This window comes from Oncorhynchus masou, chromosome 7, assembly GCF_036934945.1.
Source record: "Oncorhynchus masou masou isolate Uvic2021 chromosome 7, UVic_Omas_1.1, whole genome shotgun sequence".
Classification (NCBI taxonomy): Eukaryota; Metazoa; Chordata; class Actinopteri; order Salmoniformes; family Salmonidae; genus Oncorhynchus; species Oncorhynchus masou.
The window spans coordinates 14,574,352-14,598,241 of NC_088218.1; the positions used below are offsets into that span (position 1 = coordinate 14,574,352).

Sequence of the window (23,890 nt, forward strand, 5' to 3'; positions counted from 1 at the left end):
TCAGACTAATTAGAAAGTCAATTTTAATACAGAATTTCTCTGACTATACACAGATGAGTGCTATTTACAATCACGTGGAATATGAAATTAATATTTGGTTATACGAGTGGTAGGACAACACTAAAGACAGTAAGGGTACACAACTTGATAAAACAAAGGCTAGGGTGGCCATAGAAGTGACAAGATAAGGCATCCTAACCAGTCTCGCCTCTGGCCAGATTAATGGGTGTCTTTCTGAAGTCTGGATGGGTGACTTTACAATCCTGTTTCAGCTGGTATTTACTCAGAAACTACATGGTGACAAGCTGCACTTCTTGGTACTTATTTTAAAGAATTCAATACAATTGGTAACGTGTATTGGTAATAGCACAAAAAACAACTATTTGAATGTGTTATTTCTAAGTACTCACCAGAGAGGTAGTGGACTATGAAAGTGATCATAACCCCTTACATTCACTGGAGAACATCTACACAGAACAAAAATAGAAATGCAACATGTAAAATATTGGTCCCATGTTTCATAAGCTGAAAGAAAAGATCCCAGAAATGTTCCATATGCACAAAAAGCTTATTTCTCTCATATTGTGTACATACATTTCTCCTTAGCCAAGATAATCTATCCACCTGACAGGTGTGGCATATCAAGAAGCTGATTAAACAGCATGATCATTACACAGGTGCACCTTGTGCTGGGGACAAAAAGTCACTCTAAAATGTTCAAGTTTCGTCACAACACAATGTCACAGATGTCTCAAGTTTGAAGGAGTTCGCAATTGGCAGGCTGATTGCAGGAAGGTCCATCAAAGCTGTTGCCAGATAATAGAATGTTCATCTCTCTAACATAAGCTGCCTCCAACGTTATTTTAGAGAATTGGGCAGAATGTCCAACCGCCCTCACAACCTGACCATGTGTATGGTGGTTTGCTGATGTCAACGTTGTGAACAGAGTGCCCATGGTGGCAGTGGGGTTATGGTATGGGCAGGCATAAGCCACAAACTGCATTTTATCGATGGCAATTTGAATGCACAGGAGCACCGTAATGAGATCCCAAGGCCCATTTCTATTAAAATATCTATAACTAACAGACGCATATCTGTATTCCCATTCATGTGAAATCCATAGATTAGGACCTAATTTATTTAGTTCAATTGACAGATTTCCTCATATCAACTAACTCAGTAAAATATTTGAGATTGTTGCATTAATATTTCTGTTCAGTATATATACTACTTCACAACCATTAAGGACAGAGCTGATTGGAGACTTCCATCTAAACTTTCTTCTATTCTCCAGAACCTGCTTGGCACAGAGGAATTATTTGCCAACTTTCCCCACTGTTCCCTGTATATGTAAAACTATGATGGGGACTCATTCAAATGTTAATATCTCATAATCTCTATAAATATAGTGTCTTCCATTTCGACATTTATAACAGCATACTACTTAGAATTAGGCATTATTTGGTCATGCTCGTGTTGAAATAAAGCATTGATTTGGGCAAATTTCAGTACATCTATTACTCTGGCCTGGGGTGGCCATTATGAGGACCCGTCTCCACTCTGTCGGATGTCTGCCACACTCTCAGGCACCCTCGCTGTCATGCCTTCCAGGGACCTGGTCAGGCAGATCTGGCAACCCAGGCGGGACCTGGCAGAGAGAGAGGGGGGGGAGAGAGAAAAGATTATGACAAACATATTTAAAAACCTCACAAAGCTATGACCTAACCAAAATCTATCCACTTGAAATAATTGGATAATTGAAGTTGGAGAGTGAGGAGGTAATCTTATTCAAGATGTGTTTACGGGGTAACATTTGGGACAACAGAAGTGAACTGGGCCAGTGTCACAAGGGGTTCAGTCAACACTCAGCAAATATGATTAGTGAGGTCGTGACTGTCACCCTTCTCCTCTTGCTCTGCCTAAACCAGCAACAGCAACACAGAACTCAAATCCCCTTCCGATTGGTCGGAAATCAGGCTAGCAACAGTACAAGGCAAGCGTGTGCCACTGTGTGTTTATCCCTCTGTTCTTGTTCCTCACAATGCTTACCTCCTAATCTCATTATAAAGCAGCGCTGAACAGCATAACACTCTGGTTACATTGGTGGCAGTGTGTGTGTGTGTGTGTGTGTGTCATTTCACTTGTGCGTCCAATCAATGGGCCTCCAATTCGTGTGTGTCTCTCACGTGTCTGTGAGTCCGTAGGCCAGGTCCAGCATATCCATCTCCTCGTCAGTAATGGGGCCCAGCTTATTATACACGTCTTCCTCAAAGATCAGGTGACAGGTAGAACAGGCCAGTGTCCCCTCACATGCGCCTGACAGACAGACAGAGTTTACTGTTCATTTTTATTGTTTATTTCACTTTATATATTATCTACCTCACTTGCTTTGGCAATGTTAACACATGTTTCCCATGCCAATAAAGCCCTTGAATTGAATTGAAACACAGACAGAGAGATCAAAACATCCCACAGAGTGAGAGAGCAGGCGAAATCTACAATAATCAACCGTATTAATTCACTTAACCACATTAATGTAACCCAACTCACCGAACCCATCAAAATCGAGGTCCTGGTCGATAATGACATCTAGGAGAGAGTCTCCAGGAGAGCCTTTGACAGAGATCTTCTCTCCATCTCGATTGGTGAAGTGGACCGTCACCTTATTGTCAGCTCTGCACAGGAACAGACACAAGGGTGCAGAAACAGACAGTAGCTGTGGTCATGCTGGGGATTTGGAATCCATTGGATTAACATAACACTTTACAGATGCTCAAGGACTTTGCATTGTATGTGGGAAATGGGGAACTCCCATAGACTAGGTAACACCCTCTCAGGACTTCAGTTGCGAATGTACAGGCTGTTTTTGAAGGTGTATTGGTTTCGGGTTTCTGCACACAGATCCAATGGCTTTAGCTTTAACATCTATACCAGGATGTGTTGAACAATATTTCTACAGTCGTTCCATACTCTACAGTGAGTAACTAGTCCCAAAGGCAATCCAGCAATGTCCTAGTCCAACAACTGTTTAGAGATCCTGAACAAAGTCCTGGTTTGATGGTGCTTATCTGCCAGAATGATCAGTCAGTTGTACCTAGCTGTACAATGGTGACAGTTTGCAAATTAATTGATTTCCACATGATTTTCAAATGATGAGATGTACATAAGGTTACAGGCAGTGTGTCATGGTTAATACATTGATTAAATATAATGGTGTGTTACTAAGGAAGTAGGTGTCAAGACAGATGGTTAACCTTTGCTCATCATTTTCAACCAGAAGTGGTTATGGAGTGACTGACTGACTGACCTTTTCGTCACACTGCTGCAAGTTTGGAAGTTATGATTAAACACACACTTCTAAGAAATGATACCTACCTAGTTGGTTCGATCAAATACATCGAGTACTGACACAATGATTACGCAACAAGCCTTTCTGCTGAAGTTAGCCTTCAGTTATTGTTAACTGAAGGCTAATATGACTAACTAGCAAGTATCCTAACAAAGTGTGGATACCTTTATAGCTAGCAAGTTAAGAACGTTTGGGAAAATGATAGATGACACGATTCCTTACCTAAGAGGTTGTGTGTTGATGCTAAAATCCCTTAGACGAATACAGGCCATTCGCTGACCGGCCAATGATAAATTCCCCGACGTTGTGTTTGTTGCTGAAATAAGTGCTTCAGCTCGTCGTAGAGAATTTTCTCGGAACGAAACATGAAATAGTCTTCTTGCCGATGTCATCAGAGCCATTGATTGTTGATGATGTTCAAAATCTAGCTTAAACGGCGGGGAAGAGTCGGATTTCGCTTTGTATGACACCGCTATACAGTACTGACAAAGCCAGCTAACTTCATGCTCAAATGGCTATATCTAGCCCTTTGCGTAACCAGCAGACACCGCTGCTCACGTTTATTGCATAACATCTTAGCTACTGCTATATGGAGGCCATACTGCTACACGATCACTTTGGAAATAAAACCTGAAATATATCTAATTCGTTTCAATTAAACAAGCTTAGCCTCTGGACTATTTCAAAGGCAAAGCGCAAGGTTTAACTTTTTTATTTAAAGATCTCAAAATAACTTCCTGGAACAAATTCTGACATGCAATCTCACGTGACCTTACGTGGCCAATCACAAGAGTTTTCTTGGGGTCTTTTTCGGGGCAGTGAATAGTTTTCATGTATTATATCATGTATTCCATAATGTATCCAAATGTTAGCGCATGGTACATGATTATTTTGAAAACTAGTTTTAAGTTGTCTACCTACTGTGGTCTTGAAAAGTACTCTTATCCTCAATATCTGTATATGAGCTGAAAGGGAAATTATTACTCAAAACTCATTATGGGAAGAATGAACTACCACAAGTCTCCTTTTCCATTCATACATACGACTCTATATGGTGTAGCACACCAGATATGTGTTATCATTTTAGTAGTTTACACAGGGCAGTTTAAATGGAATAAAGTAATTTGATCAAATGTTACTGACATAAAGAAAACGAATTCAATCAATACTGTTCGTGCTAGTGTGGAGTGGGTAACAGGTGCGCTATCTCACTTTATTAGCTGGATGCCTTGCCATACGTGACAATGACTTCCAATGAAATCCCAAGTTAAAAAACATTGGGATATGGCAGCAATCCAAAATGTTTATAAAAAGGTGAAACGAGGTAAAGTCTTATTGCCAATTTATTTATTTTTTAATGGGATTGCTGCTGTTTCCCAATGTTCTTGAACTTGGGATTCCATTTGAACTGTTTGTGTTAATATCAGAGAGTATTACGCCCCTTATCATCTTTATTGCTGCTGCTGAATACTTATTGACCAGTGAGTCTTTCCTTTCCTCAAATCACTTTCTGAGTCTCCAGACCTCCACCTGTTCACCATACAGGTAAGTGAAATACAACTACGCACACTCAATACACACACACAAAGATACACAGACTGAGCGTCGGCTAAATGGTATATAGACAGTATATATATTATTCATAAAAGGAAAACGTATTTGACACAGACACACACAGTCAATGTAGGCTAGCTACTCACATACTTAGAACCCAATGTTAAATAGACACTAAGGTCGAAACATTATCTAAGTGAAGGGAGAGGCAAAGGCACTGGTAAACTGGACAGGAACTGAGCACTTGGACTAAAAGGTAAGAGAGACAGTGAGACTTTTAGATTGAGAACAGTCACAGAGCACTAGCCCAGCTGCATTCACCCTACAACCATCAGGTGAGATGACCTGTCTGACTTAGGTACATACAGTATATACATTCAGACACTATGTACATTTAGACACAACCATTCTCTCTCATCCACTTTTTCTCTTCTTTGCTTCTTGTCTTGTTAACAGGATGTTGACGTTTACGTTGTTGCTCCTGGCTTTGTCAAGTAAGAATCTGAAAGTTTTGAATGTTTTTTTTTTTTTTGACAGACGAGATTCCTCAAATTGAGAATAACTGAAATATTACAGTATAGACTGCTTACGCAAATGTACTACATTTCACTATATCAATGGACTGTAACGTTGGACTTATTCTTGACATTGATTTTGCTCTTGTGAACTTTGTTACAATAAATTCTTATCATTATAGACTATTTTCCTGGCACAGTGGTTAATAATTGTACCAATAGGGCAACGCTTCATTCTCTATGTAAGTTCTTATCTGATCAAAATAAGTGCATGCCTTGTATAACAAGGTCAAAGTTCAAGGGCAGTGTGTTTGTGGGCTGGCATGCATGCATGTAGGGTGTGTGTGCCCGTGTGCATGCATCAGTATGTTCATTTTTGCAAGTGTGTGTATGTATGAATCTGACCGTGCCTCCCCCACTTTTGCTCTAGATTAAAATATTTACTGATTGTATGTTGTGTCCCCCCAGGTTTACATGCTGCCCCACTGAGGGATCATGTAGTGGCATCCCCTAGAGGAAGGCTTCAGGATCGCAAGGTCCTGGTTCTGCCCCGGAGTCTCTCAGTGGAGGAGCGCAGACAGGGAACAGAGCCCTCCAGACGCTTCCTCATGGACCTGAACACCGGCATCGTCAAGGAACATATCAACGAGATGGACAGGAGAGTGGCACCAGGTACAGGGCATCGAAATGTTATTTTTTACATTTTGGGTTTTATATATTGTCTTTCTCCCCTGGACTCAGTATGCACAGGTTTTCTAGCAGTCCTACAGACATTAGCTTTGGAAGCTAAGGCTTGCTGAAAACAGTGTAACAGATATTACTGAAAACAGTGTAACTGATATGGGTGAAAACAGTGTAACTGATATGGGTGAAAACAGTGTAACTGATACTGCTGAAAACAGTGTAACAGATATTGTGTCTGTATATTTCTCTCTCTCTCTCCAGTGTACGTTCCTCCCTCTGTGGATGAGTACAGACAGGGAACAGAGAATTCCCAGAAGACTCTGGTGGACATCAGGAGCGGACGCATCATCAAACCTGTCGGAGAGATGGAGAGAAGCATGATAATGACTCCTCAGGGTGAGAGAGTGTGTGTATTTGTAATAGAGAGGGAATATGCTAAAATATTCTTGAGCACTTAACCCATGTATTTCCTATCCAGAGCCTATGGAGGTCCCAGTCCCAGTCCAGAGGAGAGTGGGAGGATGGGTGAGGGCTGATGTTTTGCCCTGGAGCGTCCCAGTAGAGGAGCGCAGAGAGGGAACAGAGCCCTCCAGACGCTTCCTCATGGACCTGAACACCGGCCTCGTCAAGGAACACGCCAGTGAGATGGACAGGAGAGTGGCACCAGGTACAGGGCTTTGAAATGTTACATTATCCAGAAATGTTATTTATTTTTTACATTTTGGGTTTTATATATTGTCTTTCTCCCCTGCTCCTCTCCAGTGTACACTCCTTCCTCTGTGGATGAGTACAGACAGGGAACAGAGAACTCCCAGAAAACTCTAGTGGACATCAGGAGCGGACGCATCATCAGGCCTGTTGGAGAGATGGAGAGAAGCATGAAACAGATACTTCAGGATGAGAGAGACAGATTACAAAGTACAACAAATGTTTTTCTTTTTGATATACACTATATATATATTTATTTATATATATATATATATATATTCATATCCATATCTAAAAGCCTGTCCACTTGAATTGCTTATTCAGTGGCCCTCTCCTTCTCCCTGTAGATGTGAGGCTGGTCGAGGCTGAGGTCCGGAGCATCCCAGTAGAGGAACGTAGACAGGGAACAGAGCCCTCCAGGCGATTCATTATGAACCTGAACACCGGCCTCGTCAAGGAACACGTCAGCGAGATGGAAAGGAGAGTGGCACCAGGTACAGGGCTTTGAAATGTTATATTTTCCTGAAATTGTAATATCTAAAAAAGGAAATAACTATTGGAAGAAGTATTTAGGGTTATTTACACTGTGTGTACAAAACATTAAGAACACCTTCCTAATATTGAGTTGCACCCCCCCCCTTTTGTCCTCAGTACAGCCTCAATTCTTTGGGACATGGACTCTACAAGGTGTTAAAAGCATCCCACAGGGATCCTGGCCAATGTCGACTCCAATGCTTCCCACAGTTGTGTCAAGTTGGCTGGATTTCCTTTGGGTGGTGGACCATTGTTGATACACACAGGAAACTGTTGAGCGTGAAAAACCCAGCAGCATTGCAGTTCTTGACATAAACTGGTGCGCCTGGCACATACTACCATACCCAGTTCAAAGGCACTTCAAATCAAATGTATTTATCACATACACATGGTTAGCAGATGTTAATGCGAGTGTAGCGAAATGCTTGTGGTTCTCGTTCCGACAATGCAGTAATAACCAACAAGTAATCTAACTAACAATTCCAAAACTACTACCTACACACAAGTTTAAAGGGATAAAGAATATGTACATAAAGATATATGAATGAGTGATGGTACAGAACGGCATAGGCAAGATGCAGCAGATGGTATCGAGTACAGTATATACATATGAGATGAGTAATGTAGGGTATGTAAACAAAGTGGCATAGTTTAAAGTGGCTAGTGATACATGTATTACATAAAGATGCAGCAGATGATAGAGTACAGTATATACATATGAGATGAATAATGTAGGGTATGTTAACAGTATATTAAGTAGCATTGTTTAAAGTGGCTAGTGATATATTTTACATCAATGTCCATTATTAAAGTGGCTGGAGTTGAGTCAGTGTGTTGGCAGCAGCCACTCAATGCTAGTTTTTTTTAATTTTTCCTTTATTTTACTAGGAAAGTCAGTTAAGAACAAATTCTTATTTTCAATAACAGCCTAGGAACAGTGGGTTAACTGCCTGTTCAGGGGCAGAACGACAGATTTGTACCTTGTCAGCTCGGGGATTCGAAATTGCAACCTTTCGGTAACTAGTCCAACGCTCTAACCACTAGGCTACCCTGCCACCCCCATGACATAACAGTCTGATGGCCTTGAGATAGAAGCTGTTTTTCAGTCTCTCGGTCCCAGCTTTGATGCACCTGTACTGACCTCGCCTTCTGGATGATAGCGGGGTGAACAGGCAGTGGCTCGGGTGGTTGTTGTCCTTGATGATCTTTATGGCCTTCCTGTGTCATTGGGTGGTGTAGGTGTCCTGGAGGGCAGGTAGTTTGCCCCCGGTGATGCGTTGTGCAGACCTCACTACTCTCTGGAGAGCCTTACGGTTGTGGGTGGAGCAGTTGCCGTACCAGGCAGTGATACAGCCCGACCGGATGCTCTCGATTGTGCATCTGTAGAAGTTTGTGAGTGTTTTTGGTGACAAGCCGAATTTCTTCAGCCTCCTCAGTTTGTCTGTGATGTGTACGCCGAGGAACTTAAAACTTACTACCCTCTCCACTACTGTCCCATCGATGTGGATAGGGGGGTGCTCCCTCTGCTGTTTCCTGAAGTCCACAATCATCTCCTTAGTTTTGGTTGACGTTGAGCGTGAGGTTATTTTCCTGACACCACACTCTGAGGGCCCTCACCTCCCCCCTGTAGGCCGTCTCGTCGTTGTTGGTAATCAAGCCTACCACTGTAGTGTCACACAACCCATGTCTTAATTGTCTCAAGACTTAAAAATCCGTCTTTAACCTGTCTCCTCCTCTTCATCGAAGCTGATTGAAGTGGATTTAACAAAGGGCATCAGAAAGGGATCATAGCTTTCACCTGGATTCATCTGGTTAGTCTATGTCATGGTAAGGTGTTCATAATGTTTTGTACACTCAGGGTAAATTCTATTTCTCTCTCTCCAGTGTACACTCCTTCCTCTGTGGATGAGTACAGACAGGGAACAAAGAACTCCCAGAAAACTCTGATGGACATCAGGAGCGGACGCATCATCAGGCCTGTTGGAGAGATGGAGAGAAGCATGACACTGACACCTCAGGGTGAGAGTGTTTTTGTGTACAGTATGTGTGTGTACAGTTTGTGTGTGTTTGTGTACTGAGGGAGTATGCTTGCTCTCCGTCTCCTTGTAGATGATAGGCTGCTGAGTGCTAAGGCTGAGACTCACTCAGAGAAAGAGTGTGTTGGTGAGGTCATCGATGGCCACTGCTATCAGTTCAACCCCACACTAATGACCTTCAGTGAGGCAGAGGTGAAATATACACCCAGTCAGTCATATTCACTTTTCTCTGAAACAAACAGCTCTCCTAATATTTGTGTGTGCGTCCAGTCCTCCTGCAGCATTCTCTCCCCTCACGGACACCTGGCCTCCGTAACCAACGGCGACCTGCACTCCCGCCTGGTCTCCATGGTGATCAGGGCCACCAAGAGTCCCGTCCTCACCTGGCTGGGTGGAGTCGTGAAGGTCAGTATTCCATCCCCCCCTCACTCTTGTTCAATCAGAATGTCTAATAGTAACCAAGCCATTTTCCAATAGTTTTATTGGTGTGTATGTGTGTGTGTGTGTGTGTGTGTGTGTGTGTGTGTGTGTGTGTGTGTGTGTGTGTGTGTGTGTGTGTGTGTGTTGTGACCCCTGCAGGATAAGCAGTCAGAGTGGACCGATGGGTCCCCCTGGGGCTACAGTGATTGGATGCCCGGTCACCCAGACACACAGACAGACAAGCAGGCTTGTCTGGAGATGTTCAGAATTGGTGAGACTCATACATTTAAAAAGGATTTGATATCTATATTGACAACCTTTGAAGTATTAACAACATAATATTTTCTAAGTCACAGTGCTATCAATAACAGGTTATATTGTGAAATGCTACCTTTGAGACTGTTGATAAATAAGGCTATAAATCATAAAAAGTCTGGGAAGGACCCAGATGAACTTGGTTTTGGTTATGAGAGCATGTTGTATTATAAGATTTCTGTTCTTTCATAACCATAACATTCTGATACTGTTTTAATCAACAGGTCTATTACACACAATCAAAGTTAGATCCTTAAAATTGGGTTATATGGTATATGAGTGGTCCATTTAACAACATTGTCATTTGTTCCCTCTCCCAGATGAGAGCTGGTGGACAGCAGTGGACTGTGAACTGAAGAGAGCTTCCATCTGCTCCTTCCCCATGGCAGCATAAGAGGCCTGCACTAACTGTAGAATTAGAATAAATAGAATGGACATTACATTTACATTTACATTTAAGTCATTTAAAGCTCTTATCCAGAGCGACTTACAAATTGGTGAATTCACCTTCTGACATCCAGTGGAACAGCCATTGCAATTCACTATGAAAGGGACTTGTCACTTGATGGCAAGTTGCAACATGAAGTGTTCTATTGAAGTGTTCTATTCTGTCACCATCTTGAGTGACATTAAAAAACACATGGATTTGTAAAAAATACATCCATTCTACACATTCTGTTTCCATGCAGTAATCATGTGAACCATAAAACAGCTGCATCCTGTCTGTATTAAGTTGTATGTCCTCCCTTCTTAAAATAAAAACGGAGCATTTTACATGGTGTGTCTCTTGTGTTCATTGAAATTAAAACAGCTGGAGATGTGTTTTGCCTGAAGCTGTTTCAATGACGCTTCAGCAACAGGTCCAAAGTCTTCCCCTACTCCAACTGTCTGAATACTGTTTGAATAGTATATACTGTATAATGAAATTAACTGGAACCAACTGATCCAAGCCGTATAATCCAGGTTTATGAATGAGACACTCCTGTATGGCAGGTAGTCATAAATAATCAAATAGGCTAGACTACTATCTACTGCCTGCCTATATCAACAAAAAGACTTCGGGAAAACAATTAGCTTGAGGAAAACTACAAAAGTGAGACCAATAGATAAACGAAGTGCTTCACTACACCGACAGTTTATAACAGACAGAGGCAAAGACAGACAGTATGCACCCAAACATGAACAGCGTTTTCAGTCTGTCGATGTGAGATGGGTTGCAACCAACGTGCTGTGTCTATCTATGATGCTGCACATGCGCTGAACGGACGCCGCGGAAAACATATTGAGGGATTACCAAAGACATGGCGGCCAACATCGAGCAAATTTTTCGCGATTTCGTAGTAAATAAGATAAAAGAAATTGAAGATGAGAGTCAAGATATCATGTAAATATGTTTTTATACAGCCTACATTAATTTCATGAATGGTTTGTTCGGGCAATTTGAGAAATGTATAATTTTCTGTGCTGGCCTACAAGGTTAGCTAGCTTGCGTGTCCGGCAGTACAAAGTGCAAGGCAGGCAGTTGCTGTGGCTACAACGTATTTAGCTAACTAACTACCTGACTAATAACACGGTAGTCTCCTGGGTTGGTTCTTGCAAAGGTTATTATACTGTGGTTATTGGGTTCAAGCAAACCAGGTAATTAACGTGGCACCAGGTACAGGGCTTGTAAGCACTACGCACCTTCCTAGCTCGCTAATCATGCTAAATGTGGATTGCTAACAAGCCAACACGTTAGCAGTTTACCAGGACGCGATCTCTTTGCTAGAACTCCCCCAAAACGTTGGTTTGACAGAGTCACAGTGTGCAAATGCAATACACATAATTTACACACACACATTTTAGATTATCCGGATTTTTAATTTAGCTAGCTATGTCAAAAGCAATGCCGGGGACTTAGTTATGTCTTTGAGATTTCACGTTACACAATCACGTTCTAATTTGAGGTTAACGCTGAATAACTAACAGTGGCCACCTCACTACACCGACAGTTTGTAGACGGTACGCACCCAAACATGAAAAGCGTTTTCACTAACAGTAGCCACCTCGCAGGGTGGGTATAATTTGTGGAACGTTTGCAACAGGAATCTGTTCCAAAAACGTCGTAAAGTACAAGGTTGCCAACAAACAACTCATACAAAGTAGAACGATCAATTCACCTAGCTAACCCAGCCCACCACGTAGATTATTCTTAATGTTTGTCCATAGGCTAACAGAGTGAAGACTGACATTTTTCGGAATAAACGTGCTGAGTGACACACTTTATGAAATAGCCCACTCCCTACCAGGTATCTTGTTCTGCCGCTAAACAACTTTGTTATTTACGAAGTTTCTAGAACAGATTCCTGTTGGAACGTGCCACAAATTATACCCACCCCTACCTAGCATGTCAAATCACATTTTAATTTTATTTGTCACATGCACCGAATACAACAGGTTTCACCATACAGTGAAATGCTTACTTACAAGCCCTGTCAGTTATTATGTAGACTACGTTAACCATTCAAGCTCATGCACACTTATAGATATTGTCCATTCCTTGTGTCCAGTGTCATGTTGTTAAAAACCAAGACCCCTGCTGATAAGAAAGTGAGTGAACCTACTGTAAGTTCAAGTACAGGTGTCATTTCATACCTGCATTCTCTCTTAAGTCTGACAGATGAAGGCCATCCCAATGGTAAAACTGCAGAAGGAGCAGATGGGATCAACAACACACAAGGTCAGTAACACAAGGGCTGTATCTCAATAGTCCAAAGTGATATTCTCTCACCCCCTTTCCTTTATTTGCACAGATACTACAGTTTTGATCAGGTGAAAGCATCTATTTCAAATTAAATTGTAATGTACTGTATTATTTATGAAGATAAAGATGGTGTAGCCAATAAGGAAGAGGGTGATGTCCCACAAAAGAAACACAAGAAGCACAAGAAGCACAAGAAACACAAAAGCAAAAAGAAGAAACGTAAGGAAGAGAAAGAGAGCGGCTCAGAATCAGCAGCAGACTCTGATGGAGACAAGGCAAAGACTGGTAAGTAGTCTCAAGATACTACTAAGCATATGCATAACAGCAGTGGTGGACCTTTTCAGTTTCATGTTAATAATCAGCAGACTACTTAAAGGTCCATTGTGTAGCTTTGTGCACGACGCAATTCACATTGAAATGTGAATTCTAGATCTGCCATTCTCATTGAACGCAAGTTTGATGGTAGATCTGTTTGTCATTTTACGTTTTTGGTTATTGAAAATATATTTCACAGCAGTTTAGCTAGATGGTACAGTGATTCTCTACACACAATTTTAGCTTTTTGTCACAAACAGAATTTTTGGCAACCAGGTAATGTCAATTTCCACATATTGCACCATTGAATCAAATGTCATGATGATTCATTTCTAAAATATTGTCATTAATTCCACAGGGGAAGAGGATGATGGGAGATCCAAGCGGCATAAACGACATTCCGGGAAAAAGAAGAAAAAAAAGCAGAAGAAAGATGGTGACAAGTCCAACAGCTCATCTGGGTCGGAGTCCGAGTCGAAGCCTCAGCCTGGGAACAAGGAGAGCAAACGTCAGGATCTGCCTGATATCATCCCTAAACTAGAGGAGAAGTGTTCAGAAAAGTCCTCCTCCAGATGCTCACAGTCTCGTTCAGGCAAGCGCAGGTCCAGATCCAGGGACAGGAGAGGGAGATCCAGATCGAGGTCCGGTAGAAGACATGGTGGACACACACGTTCCAGATCACGGCACCGAAGGTCCGGGTCACATTCTCGAAGGTCTGGGTCTGCCAGGAGAGGCAGGAGAACCCGGTCAAGGTCCCTCGTGATCTTGAAGAAAGACAGACGGTCTAGATCGAGATCCAGAAGGCGATCAAAATCTAGGACGAGATCTCAGTCAAGACACCGAGAGATGATTTTAGGATCTCCCTCTCCGTCCAGAAACGACAAATCCAAATCCAGGTCTGCCTCAAGAGACAGCCAATCAGCCGAGAAGGATCCCTCTGCGGCCCTGGCTAAAGATGAGTCCGCTGTGAAAGACGAAAACGTAATGGTTCCAATCGATCCGCCAGCCCTAGCTCCCGAAAGCAGCATTGAGGGTGTCGTCAATATGGCCGCCCCCACTGGAGGAGGGTGGAAGCCAATACCCTTCTTAGGGGACAGCAGTAAGGGAGAGCCAGCCGTTTCCTCCCAGCCCTCAGAATGTCTGTCTCCACAGAAGTGCCCTATTCCTCCCGAGGTGCCTTCAGCTGAGCAGCATGAGGCCTCCACTGACCACCAGTCAGCATCTGATCTGAACCTCAACAGCCAGCCAACTGGTGAGCCAGGGGAATCGGATGGACTTGTTACTTCAGACACCTTGGATGGCTCTGTAGATTCCTTGCCCCCCAAAACGGATGCTGATGGAGGGGACAAGTTGACACCTCAGGGTGAAGAGCTGCCTGCCTCACCTCAACCTAAACCACAGCCAACATCTGGAGAGGCAGAGACGACAGAGAAGGAAGGAGAATCTTCAAAGTCCAGGTCTCCTTCAAAGAGGAAAAAGTCAAGGTCAAAGTCTCCTGATCAGAAGAAACGCTCTGATGCAAAGTCCTCCAAGAAGAGGAGGTCCAGATCCAAGTCTCCAGGGAGGAAAAGGAAATCGAGGTCCTCGTCGCCAAGCCGCAAGAGGAAGTCCAGGACTCCGTCTCGGAGGAAGAGGTCTCGCTCAAAGTCCGGGACGAGAAAGAAGAAATCACGGTCCAAATCCAGAACACGGAACAGGCGCTCAAAGTCTAGGTCGCCGAAAAGGAAACGGTCCAAGTCACGGTCTCCTGCTCGGAGGTCAAAGAGATCGAGGTCACGCTCTGGTTCGCGGCGGAGGGGTAGGGGTGCATTTGGAAGCCACCAGCTGAGCCAGAGGGACCGCTGGAAGCGTGAGCCAAGCCACTCCCCAGTCCTCATCCTCCGCAAGAAGAGGTCTCCGGCACGCACCAACCGCGACTCCAGCAAAAGCCCGCCACGACTCACAGAGCTGGGTAAGCACGTCACAATTTTTTTTGAATGATAAATATATTTGAATTGAATAACTTTATTTTCCCCAATGGTAACTTGACAAAAACACCGGTGTACAGTAAGTCTCAATGCAAGTTTGTGATGTGTTTCTCATCCCTCCTCACAGATAAAGACCAGTTACTGGAGATTGCGAAGGCTAATGCAGCCGCCATGTGTGCCAAGGCAGGGATACCCATCCCAGAGAGCCTGCGACCCAAAGCTGTCCTCCAGCTGCCTTTACCCAGCCCCAACAACCCTATGTCCTTCTCCATGCCCATGAATATGAACATGCCCATGAACATGTCTATGAACATGCCTATGAGCATGACCATGAATGCAGCTATGGCTAGCATGACAGCTGCCACAATGACTGCTGCCCTGGCCAGTATGGGATCTATGGCCTCCATGCACCAGATGGCCCCGCTTCCCAGCATCACCAACAAGCCCCCGCCAGGTCCCCCCCAGCCCAACATGGCCACCATCGAGGATGTGAAGAGGAAGGTGGCCAAGCAGGCAAACAGCATCAGCATCAAGGAGTTCACTGACGTAAGTGCCCTTCAATGTCATGATGATGACAATCATGTAATAATATGCTTTGGAGAACATTTACTAAGCATTTGTCCTGGTGCAAAATGTAGTCCTGCACCTTTTTCATAATAAAACACAGATCTTAGACATGAAATTGTATGTGGAAATGGAAACACTGACCCTCTAGCTGTGTCCTGTGTGTTTCTGTAGAAGTGTAAGAAGATTGTGGAGAAGGGAGGGGAGCTGGCCCTCGCTGAACCCCGTATATCTGACGACGAGGACGACGGCAAACCGTTTGGACGAGCCGCCCTGAGGGAGGTCAAGGGCATCTCCTTCAGCCTCAATGTAAGAACATGGAACACACACACAGCATCGACATGTCATGAATATACAGTATATTCTGAGCTTAAAACATTTCCTTATTAATAAAAAATGTATTGGCAGTTTGAACTGATATGTAATTTTCAGAACATAGTTACTGTTTGAACATAGTTATAGACTAGTTACTGTTTAGATACTATGTGGGACTGAAGAAATGTGCCTAACTGGGTGAATGGTTGAAGTGAACTGCAGTATGCTGTCTGTTTTGCCCTGGGCTGATGTTAAGAGCTGTTTCTATTGCTGCCACATAATCAGTATGTTATGTTGTAAAATATTTTCCTATTGAGCCAACATAAGCGATGGGCAAAGCAGACAGCAAGCCTCCTTGGGCCCAGAACCAAACCAGGTAGATTTATACTCTTTTGCATTTTCCCACAAACTTCCATCCCAAAAAGACCTCAGTCATGTGAGTGAAGTTTGCTGGTTGAAGTGCACTGGAGATAAATCTCCCTGATTGAGACTGGGCCCAATAACTGCTATGATAACCAGCAATTCCTCTTCAACCATTCCCCTTGTTGAAACACACCTCCTTTGTCTTTTTATATTTTTTTCCTCCCATTTTTTAACAGTAATCCCCCCCCCTCCCCCCGCCCCTCCTACTCCTGTGCTGCCCCTCCTCCTCTCTCAGAACGCATCCGTGCGTCCATCGCCGGCGTTGGCAGTTCGGAGCGAGGCGGCGTTCGCCAAGGAGTTCCCCGTGTCGTCGGGCTCCCAGCACAGGAAGAAGGAGGGCGATGGGGGAGGGGCTTACGGAGAGTGGGTGACCGTCGACAAGAAGGCGGAAAAGTCCAAGGTGGCGGCGACCAAGGCATTGGCAACGGCTGCTAAGGAAACTTCGCCTGGGGATGCGCCTTTGTCTGCGGTGTCCGTGGCAACGGAGGAGCCGGCGGTCGTCAAGGAGAGTGATAGTGTGTTCCCGGAGCCGCCGCTACAGGTGGGATACGGAGGGGAGGGGGAGGAGGGGGTAAGGTGACACTCAGCGAGATGAAGGGGAGAGGGGTTTTAAGGGAGTTGTCGTGAAAGAGGGGGGAGGGAGAGTGTGAGTTGAGATATTATGCATTTCAAAGTCATATGCGTTAAAAATGTGATTTATTTTTGGATTTTAGTTTCAACCCAGTGTTTTACCACATGTAGTGGTTTGGATCAGTGGTTTCTGAAATGGTAGGTCACTGCTGATTTCTATTGGGACGTAGTTTGAGACCAGGTTCTATGGTTACACACAGTAGCTAGAAACATTGGTGTGGTTGATTTGAAGGTAGAAAAGTCCAAAAGCCTTTGGTGGGTTGTCATGCCCAGCAGGAGAAAGATATTTGGGAACCACTGGTTTAGATGGTATGGTGAGTTTAGTTAGAATGCCGTACCTGTGCTCCTCATCTGACCCTATAGCAGCATTGACTGGGTTTAGCTGGAATAGCTGTTTCTGAGGGCTGCATGGAAACACTGACCCTCCTCCCCACCAATTCCAAATTGAATGTACAATCAAGGGTATTATTATCTTTCTTCTCTCAAATCTCAGAGCAATACCATTTAATAATCTGACTTCCAGGCGATGACAAGTGGTTTAGAATTGAGTTATCGATAAGTCATCAGTCAGATGGGCAGACCAATGAGAAATCAGGTGACGTCATCCGTGACCTTGCTGTTAATTTGTGCTTATTTTGTATTTGATGCAACTGTTATTAAACAAAGCTGTCTGAAATTCCACAGGTTGCGTTTTATTTTTGGGGGGTGTACAACTACTAATACTGACGACTCTAAAAAAAAATATATATATAAATACTGATGACTACATAGATGTAAGTAGTTCCATATAACAACTGATCTAGGTCTCATGGAAAAGGTATAGATTTCTTTCTTGTATGGTGAATGGATTTTCCTTACTTGTTTTATCGGCTGTTCACTGGTGTGTGTGTGTGTGTGTGTGTACTATTGTGTTTTTGTGTGAATGACTGGGGTGTGTGGTGCTGACTCCTGTGTCTCCCCTTCTAGCCTGTAGACATCACCCAGGCAGTCGGTGAGAGGATGAAGGCCCAGAAGCGTCTGGCCGAGAACCCGCACGACGTCAGTGCCATCTGCATGCTCAGCCGTGCTCAGGAACAGGTAAATAACAGGGCGCTGTGAAGCATAATGTACACTCTTTCCACCTCCTTTCTCACACACTAAACCTTCCTCTCTGTTAGGTGGATGCATGGGCCCAGTCCAACACCATCCCTGGTCTGTTTACAGGTTCTACTGGAGCAACGGTGCTCAGCTCAGAGGAGCTGTCCAACAGCGGACCACAGGCCTGGATTAAAAAGGTACCGTCCACTGTCTTAACAGCTCCCCACCCCAAACATACCACCCCACTACCCTACAGGTGTCTGCATCGCCCATGCCCACTGGTGTACCCACTTCACATGCCTTCCTCAGCCTGCTCCCTAATCACCACCCAGCCCTAGTCAAATAACTGAATGGCTGTACGCATAGTGTCAGAGACATATACTGTATAAAGTTTGACAAATGTTCTGTTGATGTAGAACAAACTGGGTTAGAGTGGAGTAGTTCCACTGTTACTCAGTGTAATCCAGGTCAGTTGTAAGGGCCCCGAAACGTGGGGTTCACTGCTACTATGGCAACCCTTGTCAGCGCTAATGCGCATAGTTTACTGGTGTGTGTGTGAGAGTGAGCATCTGTCTGTATTGTGTGTTTCTGTCTGCGTCAGAAAGAGATGCTCTGACGGTAAAGGAAGCCTCTTGTTTATGTTTCCTGATATTTGCACTGCAGTCTGTAACAGTGGTAACATGAACCCAGACTTTAATCTGACATGCAGAGATGAACAAACATATCCCTGCACTTCAATCACCCCCACCCCTCCCCCGCAACACACACACACATTCTGACTAATTACATTTCCTGTGAAGTGGGTACACCATGTTAAGGGTAGTGATGCAGATTCCTTACGTGTGACATTCTTACCAAAGCAGGTGCAAATGCAGTACTGACACCCGTCTACTAGTGGTGCTCTGGTCTGACACCCGGCTACTAGTGGTGCTCTGGTTTGTCCACTAAATAGAGTCCCCCTCGGAGTCGGAAAAGGGACTAGGAGAATGAGGGAGGGAGGGGAGGAAGAGGAGAGCTGGAAGTAAGTCTGCAGACCCCAGAACCCCCCCTTGTCCTCTAGCACCCCAGGGCAAGGCAGAGATTATGGGTCCGTCAGAACAGGGGAAAGGGAAAAGCACTATTCTTTTACCTATCCTGCCTTTTCAGATCAGGTCAGATGTCATTGGGGACGTTAGGTGAGGAAGTGACTTTAGACTATTCAGATGCACCCCAAGACCGGTTACTATAGTCTCTACCGTCACGCTGTCTCCCTAATGCGGTGTCTCCCTATCACTCCCCCACACCCAGTCACACAGAATGTCATCAGGTCCGGAGATAACCATAGTCGTTTGTTCTCTGTCTGTGGACCCTGTCTAAACTCTCCTACCCTGTATTGTTTCTATAGTGGGCTGTTTGAAGCCAGTGGGTGTAACTACTCCAAGCCTCCCTGAGCTCTGCAAACACACAGAGACAGGGGGCTACTGTTTTAAATGACACATCCTGAGGAATCTCTCTCTCAGGATAGGTTACACATTGTCACATCATTTAGCTATAGAGAGAGTGATGGATCTGCTGAGTTCATTCTTCATTTAATATGACACATCCTTCACATGCAGATGCTATGGGCAGATGCTATGGGCAGATGCCATGGACATATGCTGTGGACATGTTCAGAGACATGATATAGGGATGAGACTGTATTGATCATACTAATGTTAGTGACATGCATTTTGCTAGCATTACAGCAGCTGACATTGATTTACAGCACGCTAGCATTACAGCAGCTAACATTGATTTACAGCACACTAGCATTACAGCAGCTGACATTGATTTACAGCACACTAGCATTACAGCAGCTGACATTGATTTACAGCACACTAGCATTACAGCAGCTGACATTGATTTACAGCACGCTAGCATTACAGCAGCTGACATTGATTTACAGCACGCTAGCATTACAGCAGCTAACATTGATTTACAGCACGCTAGCATTACAGCAGCTGACATTGATTTACAGCACGCTAGCATTACAGCAGCTAACATTGATTTACAGCATGCTAGCATTACAGCAGCTGGACTGTGATGTTTGTGTGGTTGTTGGGTGCCCCTAGCAACCAGTCCTGGTGCATTATGTTTCCCAGTAGATGAGCAGGGTCTAGTTTTAGACCAGTCAGTGGTCTCCAACCCTAGTCCAGACTGAGAGTATAGAGTCGTATAGGTTAGGGCTATAACAAAAACCTGCACACTAGCTCCAGGATCTCAATTGGAGACCACTGCCTGAGGGAGAACTCTGTTCTGAGGGTCCTAGGCTAGTTACAGGTGTCCATGGACATGCCTGTGCTCTTTCCCTTGCCCTGGGGGAGGCTGCGGTCAGAACTTGCTCCTAGTCACAGATCTAGGATCAGCTTCCCTTCCGCAAATCCTAACTCTAAGCTGACCTAGGTGTCTAGGGGCAACTTTCTCCCAGTCCTTGGGGCAGCCTGAGGAAGGGGGTCGATAAGAGGGGTCTGGATTGGAGCAGAGGGAGAGAGGTGTGGGTTCACAGGGGTGACCTGTGAACTTTCACCTCTCTGTGTATTGGACACTTGTTTCAGGGTCAGTCCTTGTAGCTGTCCTTGTTGCCATGGCCACAGTCAGGCCCCCCTCTCATTTCCTGTTTGATGCTGGGCCGGTGATGAGGGGCTAGGTACGTACACCACACAGCGCCTTACTATACATCTTGTGTAACCGTGTGTGTGTGAGAGAGAAGATGTGTGTGTGTGTGTGTGTGTGAGACAGAAAGAAATGAGGTGTCAAGGTACAGCGCCCTCTTATTTACCTACATGTGGTATAATGTGTGAAGAAATAAGTCTCTCGGCTGTGTCTTGAGTTTCACCACAGAATTTATTTCATTTCATCTGTACTCTTATTAATGTGTTTTGAAGTTTCTCTAGAAAGGTTCAAACGCACGCTTTTCAAAAGCTGCCACCACAGATAGTTATTTTTAGTATTTCACATAGGGGAAGAGATTTACTACAGACAGAGGAACACATACACACACTCACCGTTAACTGTTATCCAGAGGCATGTGATTTGTCCTGAAGGTAGTCTCTAACTCAAGTCTGACTGTGACAGTGGTGTGACTGGATGAGCGACGGTGAGTGGATGAGGTGGTTGAGATGTTTTCAAGGTGGAAACTAATTATCTGCTTTCGCCTCTGCCTCTTCCTCTCCCCTCCCTCTTCTCCTCTTCCTCCTCACTCCATGGTTCTCTTCTGTTATTCTCCTCTCTCCCTCCCTTCTCTCCTGCCGCTCTCTCTCTGTAGGACCAGTTCTTGCGAGCAGCCCCGGTGTCGGGAGGAGTAGGGGAGTTTCTCATGAGAAAGATGGGATGGCGGACAGGGGAGGGGCTAGGGCGACACCGCGAGGGCACCGTCGAGCCAATCATCATCGACTTCAAGACCGACCGCAAAGGTGAAAAGAAGTGACCCATGCTTTCCACCAAAGCGTTATGCACCTCGGTATTATTCCAGAAGGCTATTAATGATGCTTAATAATGTGTGTTATTGATGATGCTTAATAATGTGTGATTGATGATTAATAATGTGTGTATAATCTGACCGTAGGTCTGGTGGCTGAGGGAGAGAAGACTCAGAAGTCGGGCGGTATGGTTGTGATGAAGGATCTACTGGGTGAGTACAACACACACACACACACAGGATTTGAACTGTCGCTCAATTTACCAATATTGCATTTAAAATAAAATAAAAAGGTGCTATAGAATCAATCAATTAGAATTGAATTGATTTAATGAATGTATTGAATGTCTGCCCGCATCAGGTAAGCACCCAGTGTCTGCTCTGATGGAGATGTGTAACAAGAAGAAGTGGATTCCTCCAGAGTTTGTTATGGTGACCCACAGTGGCCCAGACCACCGCAAGAACTTCCTTTTCAAGGTGTGGATACGCGCTATAAGCCTGTGTGTTTGCATGGGTTTGTTTGTTAGTTTATGGCTGACTTTGTAAGATGGTTTGTGTTATAACCTCTTCCTCTCTCCTCCCCTTTCCTCCTCTCTCTCTGTACCCCAGGTGGTGGTAAATGGTCAAGACTTCCAGCCTGCGTCAGCCAGTCCCAATAAGAAGCATGCCAAAGCCATGGCTGCTACGGTGGCTCTGCAGGCCATGGGAGAGGTGGCAGGGGACACAGGACTTTATACAGGGCCTGTGTTCACCACTGCTACCACTGGCCCACTGTTCTCCTCCAACGTCTAACACACACAGTGAAACACACTCAGACTGAGATACAGCGCTCGCACACACAGGAGAAAAAATGACTTGAGTCGCAGACCCTTCTGGCTGACAAGGACATATAGAATTTGAAGTCTTATTCTGTTTTGGGCCTACACACCACAAGCATTCAGAAGAGCCGTATCTGCTGCCTAATGGTCAACACCAGGAGATGGTGTTACTCTGTAAGCAAAATAAACGTATTGATATTTTAAAACGGTTCCGTAACTCCGTTTTTTAAAATCCTAATTTGAATGTTTATCTTATGTGTTGAAGCTCAAATGACGTTTTCAAGAAGCAGTTCATAGTGTTAATGCATTTGGGAGAATTTGAAAACCCCACTATTCTCCTCGTGACCATATCGTCAATATCAAATGTTACCCATTTGGAACATTCATTTTCAAAGTGATTCACACTTGATAGTTCTGTCTCATTTTGGACAGATTCATTTACTACTGTCTAGGTTGAGCGATCAGTCCGCTTTTGTTGGTAGCGTTATTTACAATGTCTGTATAAAAACAAATGGAACGTGTTAGCTGAAAGCGATGTGGGTAACCGTAGGAGTTATGGTCTGGAATACAAAACTAAAAATGTTTTTATCTGATTAATTAAATGATACAATCCTTTGACTGTGTGTGCGTAAAGTACATTTTCTCATTTTGTTGTTTATACAGATGAGAACGTGTCTTTTCCAATGTTTATTTGCCATGCGCTCACAACACACGTTTATTGTACTTCCAATACTGTGTTTTCAAACGGTGCAGTTCAGTATTTGAAGACTGTCTTCTCGTCATCATTCCAGCACTTGTAGCAATAAACATTTCCTGGTGCAGGGAGAGATATTAATACTATATATGGACAGAGCATAGAAGGGTTCATCTGAGGCCTTGAGTCCAATCCCACATTGCAGTAACACAACCTCCAGCATTCAGCGGACGTAGCAGTGCAGACATCATCAAACGATCTCAGACTTCTCACTGGCAGCTCAGATGAGCGGTTGATCCAGCATCGCTGAGGACAAATGCATAGAGGCTGTAGCTCTAATGTGGCTAAGATAATGTAGCATTTTCAGACTATTCACATATACCTTGTTCTAAAATGGATTCATTTGTTTTTCTTCCCCTTATCAATCTACACACAATACCCCATAATGACAAAGCAAAAAGCTTGGCATACCTGTATTTGGGGAGTTTCTCCCATTCTTCTCTGCAGATCCTCTCAAGCTCTGTCGGGTTGGATGGGGAGCGTCGCTGCACAGCTATTTTCAGGTCTCAACAGAGATGTTCGATTGGGTTCAAGTCCGGGCTCTGGCTGGGCCACTGAAGGACATTCAGAGACTTGTCCCGAAGCCACGTCTGCGATGTCTTGGCTGTGTGCTTAGGGTCGTTGTCTTGTTGGAAGTTGAACCTTGGCCCTAGTTTGAGGTCCTGAGCGCTCTGGAGCAGGTTTTCATCAAGGATCTCTCTGTACTTTGCACCGTTCATCTTTCCCTCGATCC

The 23,890-nt window shown here is 44.2% G+C and overlaps 3 protein-coding genes across 7 annotated transcripts; 2 read left to right on the forward strand and 1 right to left on the reverse strand.

Moving 5' to 3' along the window:
- LOC135543339 (adrenodoxin-like) lies at positions 1-4,074 on the reverse strand. Its single transcript, XM_064970521.1, has 4 exons — positions 3,572-4,074; positions 2,551-2,675; positions 2,187-2,316; positions 1-1,648 (listed from the first exon to the last, which is right to left on the reverse strand). Exons 1-4 carry the CDS (start codon positions 3,748-3,750, stop codon positions 1,540-1,542), a joined length of 543 nt encoding a protein of 180 aa, XP_064826593.1. The 5' UTR covers positions 3,751-4,074; the 3' UTR covers positions 1-1,539.
- Positions 4,075-4,691: 617 nt separating this feature from the next.
- LOC135543340 (uncharacterized) lies at positions 4,692-10,889 on the forward strand. Of its 3 annotated transcripts, XM_064970522.1 has the most exons (13): positions 4,692-4,894; positions 5,360-5,397; positions 5,887-6,090; positions 6,364-6,498; positions 6,581-6,769; positions 6,865-7,020; positions 7,158-7,304; positions 7,462-7,497; positions 9,229-9,363; positions 9,454-9,572; positions 9,651-9,785; positions 9,960-10,071; positions 10,436-10,889. In XM_064970522.1, exons 1-13 carry the CDS (start codon positions 4,707-4,709, stop codon positions 10,507-10,509), a joined length of 1,668 nt encoding a protein of 555 aa, XP_064826594.1. In that variant the 5' UTR covers positions 4,692-4,706; the 3' UTR covers positions 10,510-10,889. The 3 variants fall into 3 exon arrangements, with proteins under 3 accessions (XP_064826594.1, XP_064826595.1, XP_064826596.1); XM_064970523.1 differs by lacking the exon at positions 7,462-7,497; XM_064970524.1 differs by lacking the exon at positions 5,360-5,397 and having other exon boundaries at positions 4,867-4,894.
- A 465-nt stretch (positions 10,890-11,354) lies between these two features.
- LOC135543341 (protein SON-like) lies at positions 11,355-23,018 on the forward strand. 3 transcript variants are annotated; one of them, XM_064970526.1, is made up of 13 exons: positions 11,356-11,499; positions 12,767-12,834; positions 12,979-13,143; positions 13,532-15,124; positions 15,268-15,686; positions 15,879-16,013; positions 16,678-16,983; positions 18,039-18,149; positions 18,230-18,346; positions 21,433-21,580; positions 21,733-21,798; positions 21,947-22,062; positions 22,195-23,018. In XM_064970526.1, the coding sequence occupies exons 1-13, from the start codon at positions 11,417-11,419 to the stop codon at positions 22,375-22,377; spliced, it is 3,510 nt and encodes a 1,169-aa protein (XP_064826598.1). In that variant the 5' UTR covers positions 11,356-11,416; the 3' UTR covers positions 22,378-23,018. The 3 variants fall into 3 exon arrangements, 2 of the variants coding, with proteins under 2 accessions (XP_064826599.1, XP_064826598.1); XR_010456204.1 differs by lacking the exons at positions 21,733-21,798; positions 21,947-22,062; positions 22,195-23,018 and adding an exon at positions 20,723-20,814 and having other exon boundaries at positions 11,355-11,499; positions 21,433-21,513; XM_064970527.1 differs by lacking the exons at positions 21,733-21,798; positions 21,947-22,062; positions 22,195-23,018 and having other exon boundaries at positions 11,355-11,499; positions 20,723-21,561.
- The last annotated feature ends 872 nt before the right edge of the window (positions 23,019-23,890 follow it).

What these genes read in the sequence shown, in the direction of transcription:
- LOC135543339 (XM_064970521.1), bottom strand. Translation starts at nt 3,750, where the DNA reads ATGGCTCTGATGACATCGGCAAGAAGACTATTTCATGTTTCGTTCCGA. An exon ending in CCTCGATTTTGATGGGTTCG is followed by an intron (nt 2,317 to 2,550) that starts GTGAGTTGGGTT and finishes TCTGTCTGTCAG; the next exon opens with GCGCATGTGAGGGGACACTG. An exon ending in GCCTACGGACTCACAGACAC is followed by an intron (nt 1,649 to 2,186) that starts GTGAGAGACACA and finishes TCTCTCTGCCAG; the next exon opens with GTCCCGCCTGGGTTGCCAGA.
- LOC135543340 (XM_064970522.1), top strand. Translation starts at nt 4,707, where the DNA reads ATGGGATTGCTGCTGTTTCCCAATGTTCTTGAACTTGGGATTCCATTT. An exon ending in TGACCTTCAGTGAGGCAGAG is followed by an intron (nt 9,573 to 9,650) that starts GTGAAATATACA and finishes GTGTGCGTCCAG; the next exon opens with TCCTCCTGCAGCATTCTCTC. An exon ending in GGCTGGGTGGAGTCGTGAAG is followed by an intron (nt 9,786 to 9,959) that starts GTCAGTATTCCA and finishes TGACCCCTGCAG; the next exon opens with GATAAGCAGTCAGAGTGGAC.
- LOC135543341 (XM_064970526.1), top strand. Translation starts at nt 11,417, where the DNA reads ATGGCGGCCAACATCGAGCAAATTTTTCGCGATTTCGTAGTAAATAAG. An exon ending in TGGAGACAAGGCAAAGACTG is followed by an intron (nt 13,144 to 13,531) that starts GTAAGTAGTCTC and finishes TTAATTCCACAG; the next exon opens with GGGAAGAGGATGATGGGAGA. An exon ending in TCAGCCGTGCTCAGGAACAG is followed by an intron (nt 18,150 to 18,229) that starts GTAAATAACAGG and finishes CCTCTCTGTTAG; the next exon opens with GTGGATGCATGGGCCCAGTC.